Genomic DNA, 7,047 nt, shown 5'->3' with positions numbered 1-7,047 from the left:
AGGGGTTAGACCTGGTTGATGGAGTGCCTGAAGAACTGTGATGGAGGTTCATGACACTGTACAGGAGGTAGTGACCAAGATCATCCCAAAGAAAATGAAATGCAAGAAGGCAGAATGGTTTTCTGAGGAGGCTCTACAAATATTTGAGAAAAGGAGATAAGTGAAAGACAAGGGAGAAAGGGAAAGATATACCCATCTGAATACAGAGCTGCAGAGAATATCAAGGAGAAATAAGAAAACTTTATTAAGTGAACAATGCAAAGAAGTAGAGAGAAAAAAAAAAAGAATGGGAAAGTCTAGAGATCTCTTCAAGAAAATTGGAGATAGTGAGGGAAAATTTTGTGCAAGGAAAGGCGCAATAAGGGGCAAAAATTATAAGGACCTAATAAGCAGAAGAGATTAAGAATACACAGAAAAGCTATACAAAAAAGGTCTTCATGACCCAGATAGCCACGATGGTGTGGCCACTCACCCAGAGCCAGACATCCTAGAATGTGAAGTTAAGTGGGCTTTAGAAAGCATTACTACACACAAAGTTAGTGAAAGTGATGGAATTCCTGCGGAGCTATTTCTAATCCTAAAAGATGATGCTGTTAAAGTGCTACACTGAATATAGCAGCAAATTTGGAAAATTCAGCAGTGGCCACCACAGGACTGGAAAAGGTCAGTTTTCATTCCAATCACAAAGAAGAGCAATGCTAAAGAATGTTCAAACTACCTTAAAATTGTACCTCGCACATGCTAGCGAGGTGTTGCTCAAAATCCTTCAAACTAGGCTTCAGCAGTTTGAGAACCAGTGACCTCCAGGTATACAAGCTGGGTGTAGAAAAGGCAGAGGAACCAGAGATTAAATTGCCAACATTCTCTAGATCATAGACAAAGCGAGGAAATTTCAGGAAAACATCTACTTCTGCTTCACTGACAACAATAAAGCCTCTGACTGTGTGGACCACAATAAACTGGAAAATTCTTAAAAAGATACGACTACCAGACCACCTTATGTTTCTCCTGTGAAACCTAAAGTCAAGTCAAGAAGCAACAGCTAGAATCAGACATGCAACACTGAACTGGTTCAAAATTGGGAAAGGAGTATGTCAAGACTGTATAATTTAACCCTGCTGATTTAATTTGTATGCAGAGTACATCATGCAAATTGTCAGGTTGAATGAGTTACAAACTAGAATCACAATTTCCGGGAAAAATATCAACAACCTCAGGCATGCAGATGATACTATCTTAATAGCAGAACGTGAAGAGGAATTAAAGTGCCTCTTGATGAAGGTGAAAGAGGAGAGTGAAAAAGCTAGTTTAAAACTCACTACTCAAGAAACTAAGTTCATGGCATCTTTTCCCATCACTTCATGGCAAATAACAAGAGAAAAAGTGAAAACAGTGACCCATTTTATTTTCTTGTGCTCCAGAATCACTATGGATGGTGACTGCCACCATGAAATTAAAAGATGTTTGCTCCTTGGAAGAAAAGCTATGACAAACTCAGACAGTGTATTAAATAGCAGAGACATCACTTTGCCAACAAAGTTCATATGGTGAAAGCTATGGTTTTCTAGTAGTCATGTATGGGTATGAGAAAAGTGAAAATGAAAGTTGATCAATTGTGTCTGACTTTTTGTGACTCCATGGACTATACAGTCTCTGGAATTCTCCAGGCCAGAATACTAGAGTGTGTAGCCTTTCCCTTCTCCAGGGGATCTTCCCAACCCAGGGCTCAAACCCAGGTCTCCTGCATTTTTTACCAGCTGAGCCACAACGGAAACCCAAGAACACTGGAGTGGGTAGCCTATCTTTCTCCAGAGGATCTTCCCCACCCAGAAACTGAACCAGTGTCCTCTGCATTGTAGGCAGATTCTTTACCAACTGAGCTATCAGGGAAGCCCATGGATGTGAATTGGATCATAAAGAAGGCTGAGCCCCCAAAATTGATATTTTCAAACTGTGGCACTTGAGAAGATTTTTGAGAGTCTCTTGGATTGTAAGGATATCAAACCAGTGAATCCTAAAGGAAATCAACCCTGAATATTCATTGGAGAGACTGATGCTGAAGCTGAAGCTCCAATACTTTGGCCACTTGATGCAAAGAGCTGACTCATTGGGAAAGACCTTGATTCTGGGAAAGATTGAGGGCAAGAGGAAAAGGGAGTGACAGGATGAGATGGTTGGATAGCATCACCAACTCAATGGATTTGAGTTTGAATACACTCCAGGAGATAGTGAAGGACAGGGAATCCTGGCGTGCTGCAGTCCATGGGGTCACAAAGAATCAGACATGACTTAGCAGCTGAATAATAGCAACAAAACACCATTCAGTTCTCATTCTCACTCACCTCATCTCCCCATCTCAATGTTAAACTTCCCAGGTGATTTCCACTGATTTAACATTTCACAAAGAATAATCTCATTGGTTGATGTTTGCAAACTTCTGGATCACAGAAGGTCAATAAATTAGTCTGTAAAGTAAGGCAGGAAAGGAGGAGCCATTGGAACATTTTCCTCTCCTGCTTGGTAAACTGTCTGACATTTGTGCTCTTCTTTTTCTGTGTCCTTGAACAATCCTCTCCCTCTCCTCCAGTTGTTTATACTCATCTGAAGTTAACATCTGGTCACCATTCAACACTGAATTCCAGGGGCTGCTCTCAACATTTTATTTTACCCAACTTACATGTCACAGATAGAACTGATATCTCTTTATGAGCTGTACCCATTCTTCATGAACATCAAGACACAGCAAGTACTTTATAGCACCCATTTGTGTGTGAAACTACAGCTACAGATCCAGATCCCTTGGGAACAGCAGCCATGTAGTATTCAGATTTTACTCTCATTTAGCTTTTATTTTGGATTATAATATAGTATAGGAAATATTCATTGAATAATTGAATAAATGAATGAGTTTGAAATTTGATATCCTGCCTCTTTTTGTGTAAGAAATTACATACTTCAAAACTTGGTTCAGATGTCACCCCGTGGAGGAATCTTCTCTAAATCTTTCTGCCACTTTGAATTTATATATTTCCCTCTGTCCTTTATGCAATTCTTCATTCTAAACCTACTACTTGCAGAGAACAATTAACCTCCACTAAATGCCTTCAGAATTCACCCATGTGGAACAAAGAAGGCCATATAATGTTGAGCAGAGACAGTATTATCTCAGTAATAATTAACCACATTAAAATGAGCATGTTTTCTTAGGTATTATGCCATTTACATTACCACGAAGCAGAAGACAAATTCAATAAAGGAGTGAGGATTAATACTTTAACTGTTTATGTGGAGTAAGTGTTTATTTATTGAAAAGTAGCATGAATAAGAATAGTAAAAACCACATACCCTTTACTCAGAATCCCCAGTTGTTAATATTCTATAGTTTTTGCTTCATTATCTCCCATTTAATCAATTTCATACATCTTGTAACTTTTTTCCTTCAAACATTGTTATTATGTGTTTCCAAAGAATATATTCATCTACAAAGTCATAGTGCAGTTATCAGCTTCAGTAAATAACATCAGTACAGTATAATTGTATATTGCATTTTGAGTGGAGAAAGATTGGAAAATTGGAGAGTTTTCTCATTCAAGGAAGGACTTCTCTAAAAAGGTGTGAAAATGAGATATCATAGTATAAAATTCTAAGTGGTGCTGTTGGCATAAGAATCCAAACTTATGAATTGTAAAGAGAAGGTAAAACGCATTAATACAAAGTTTCTTACTTTATAGTTTCTTGAAAAACAATTCCCATGTTCAACATTTTCTTCAGGGCCCCCATAACATCCTTATTCCTTAGACTATAGATTAAAGGGTTTAGTACAGGAGTGAGTATGGTGTAAAAGACAGATACCATCATGTCCTTCTCAGGGGTGTGGTAGGAGTTGGGAAGCATATATGTGTATATGGCAGCCCCATAAAAGAGGACGACCACAGTCATGTGGGAGGAACAAGTTGCAAATGCCTTCTTCCGACCCTCTGCTGAGTTCATCCTGTGAATGGTGAGGAGAATAAAGTAATAAGAGCCTGAAATGATTGTCACAGGAATGAGGAGCATGAGGACACAACACAGGTACATGAAAATCTCATAGAGGGAGGTGTCTGAGCAGGAAAGCTTTAATACAGCAGGAACTTCACAGAAGAAATGATGTATCTCCCGGGATCTGCAGAAGGGGAAGGTCATGGTGATGGGAGTAAACAAGAAGCCATCCACTGAGCCCAGAAACCAGCAGCCAGATGCCAGGAAGAGACACACCTTGTGGTTCATGAGGACAGGGTAATGGAGAGGATGGCAAATGGCCATGTAGCGATCATAGGCCATAGAGGCTAGAAGGAAAAATTCTGAACCTGCTAGTGTCACATAGAGGAACATCTGAAGCCCACATTCAGGGACGGAGATCTTATTCACACCTGTGATCTGGTCCATGAGCATCTTGGGCACAGTAACAGAAATGTACATCATGTCCATGAAAGACAACTGACTGATGAAAAAGTACATGGGGGTGTAGAGGTGAGCATCAGAATATATCAAAAAGATCAGAAAGATATTTCCAGACAAAGCCATCAGGAAAACCACAAAAATGACCACCCAAAGGAGAGCAGGGTGTTGTGATTGACTGAAGATTCCCACCAGGGTGAAATCTGATCTTGCAGTGTAGCTGGTCATCCAGGTGATATTGTCCATGAGATTTCACCTAGACCACCAAGGAGAACTTTGAAGTTAATGGATTACTTATAGGAATCTACCAACTGAAATGAATGTTTACTGAGAGTGTGCACGTGTGTGTGTGTGTGTGTGTGTGTGTGTGTGTGTAAGTGTATGTGTGTACCACTCAGTTGTGCTAACAAGAGGAAATTCTATGACTCTGTAGATATGGAGTTTTAAAAGTATCTATAATTCTAGAGATTACTAGAAAACTAGTAATTCACAACTGTGGGTCTAAAAAATTCCTAACTTATAGCTATGGTGCTACATTTGAAGTTTATGACATCTGATGATGTAATGTCCTTTGTGGAGAAGAATGGAAATTTATGTAGTGTCTGGCTTATACAAGCACAAAAAATAAATTACTTTTTTTAAAAAAAGATATCCCACTCTTCTAAAATGCTTTATATGGAACTTGGAATTTTATTATCCCCAGTTTAAGGATCCAACTGGGAGTTTTAAAACTCTTGGAGGTGTATTACATGTAAGAAAGATTTTAAAAGTTACTGAAATATAATTTAAAGAAAATCTATACAAAGCATTTGAATCTCTTTTGTCTATAGGACTGGGTGATACTGTGAGGCACTGTGGTTATGTGGAGTGTACATATACATATAATTATATATATATTTAAATTTTAAACAAATATATCTATGTGGTGTGTGCTAAGTCTATATAAATATAAATAAATATGGATAAATATATAATATGTTTTTAAAATGTTATCCTGTTTAAGCAGAGCTTTATGTAGAAATCCATTTTATTTCTTTCTGGTACATGTGTTTCCAAGTTGAAAATTCATCTGCTTTAAAGGGTTACTGCCATCTATCAGACAAAATTTTGGTTATTTTCCCAAATGTTATCTGCTTTCATACACATCAATTAATTATCCTTGGAAACTGAGATGAAGAAAGAAACTGAACAACACTGTGATATTTCTTACACTAATTAATTGTTTCCTCTTCTATCTTGCTGCTTATAGCCAGCCTTGTACTAGTCATTGAACATGAACCAAAGGCAAATTAAACTTAATTAGATTTAAGGAAATCATATTCATCTATTCAGGGGAAATATTATATAAATGTGATTTAAAGTATAATTTTAAAATAACTACACAATAAATAAAAAGAAAAATAGACAAAAAATATAATCTGACCTTTCTTAGGGAATAAGGAATAGCTCCTTACTCTATATTTTTCTCTTATAAAGATTAAACCTTTAAACTTCTCAATTTCAGACATGTAAAATGTTAAATTTCAAAAGCTATTGCCAATAAGAATGAAATATTGGTTCCTCTTTCTGGGAAGAGTTTAGAGCGTGTTATGATGCAGGGATATTTCAAGAATCATTTTCAAGTTTCAGATATACTTTGTAATAATTCCCAAGGCTAATTATAATATTAAACTTATTATCAGTTCTGAGTTCCAGAGTACTAAAGAAGTAGATAACACTACAAAAGATTTCTTGATTTCTTGATATCAATATAAATGTCTAGCAAACCTAGGATGCATTTCATCAAAAATGTAACTTTTCTGTTAAATTCTACCTTCAGTGGCAGAAGAAATCTGGCTCTGAGCAAAATTGAAATACCGTTAAATAAATTTCAAAACAGTGCATACTGATCAAGTTTATATTTGTGATTAAAGGAAATCAAGGACTGGAGAAGTGATCAATACATGTGAAGACCTTGAAGCTATTTACTAAGCAAATGGAGGGAGACTAAGGAGGGTACTTGCTGGGCTCTGGACAAATCTCTGCTGCACTTTGGTAAATGGCGAGGTCACTGTTATTAAACCACACTAACAACCCACCCAAGACACCAGACAGTGTTTCCTTCTCTGTCTGTATAGCAACTTTGCCCCTTATTCATTCTCAAATTTTCTAATCTAATTCCTTGAACTTCATGTAAACTGTTTTGTGCATATTTAAATTGGGAAATTATTGCTAGTAGTGATAGGATAATATATAACCTTTATATGAAGCTGACATCATTCCAGGAATTGTTCCAACTCTTTACTACATTTGATCTTTCCTGATAGCCTGTGGGCCTACTTATTCATTTTACTTTCTTCTTTTAAAAATTAAAAAGATCAGGTTCTCAGGGTATCTGCTTAAACACTACACAACGAAGTTGAGTGAGAATCCTTGTCTTAGCTCAAGAGTTGAACCCACAGACTGTAATTCTGCCTCTTGTCTCTTGGGGACATAGTCTTTCCTCCATAGCAGACAATTTGGGTGGTGGGTCAGCCATTGTCAGTTTCATTAGGAAAGTGTAAATATGATTGAGGCATTTATTTGCAGTGTTTTCTAACCCTCAGAAAACATCCCTATTCAAAATAAAAT

The 7,047-nt window shown here is 37.1% G+C and overlaps 1 protein-coding gene across 1 annotated transcript; it reads right to left on the bottom strand.

Annotated features, from left to right (window-relative positions):
* Positions 1-3,720: 3,720 nt before the first annotated feature.
* On the bottom strand, positions 3,721-4,683 carry LOC128050749 (olfactory receptor 2T29-like). The gene has a single exon (XM_052643100.1). The coding sequence runs from the start codon at positions 4,681-4,683 to the stop codon at positions 3,721-3,723; it is 963 nt and encodes a 320-aa protein (XP_052499060.1).
* Between the last annotated feature and the right edge of the window lie 2,364 nt (positions 4,684-7,047).

This window comes from Budorcas taxicolor, chromosome 7 (assembly GCF_023091745.1).
Source record: "Budorcas taxicolor isolate Tak-1 chromosome 7, Takin1.1, whole genome shotgun sequence".
NCBI lineage: Eukaryota > Metazoa > Chordata > Mammalia > Artiodactyla > Bovidae > Budorcas > Budorcas taxicolor.
The sequence above is the reverse complement of the archived record's forward strand: the minus strand, read 5'-3'. Positions and strand labels throughout refer to the sequence as shown.

What these genes read in the sequence shown, in the direction of transcription:
- LOC128050749 (XM_052643100.1), bottom strand. Translation starts at nt 4,683, where the DNA reads ATGGACAATATCACCTGGATGACCAGCTACACTGCAAGATCAGATTTC.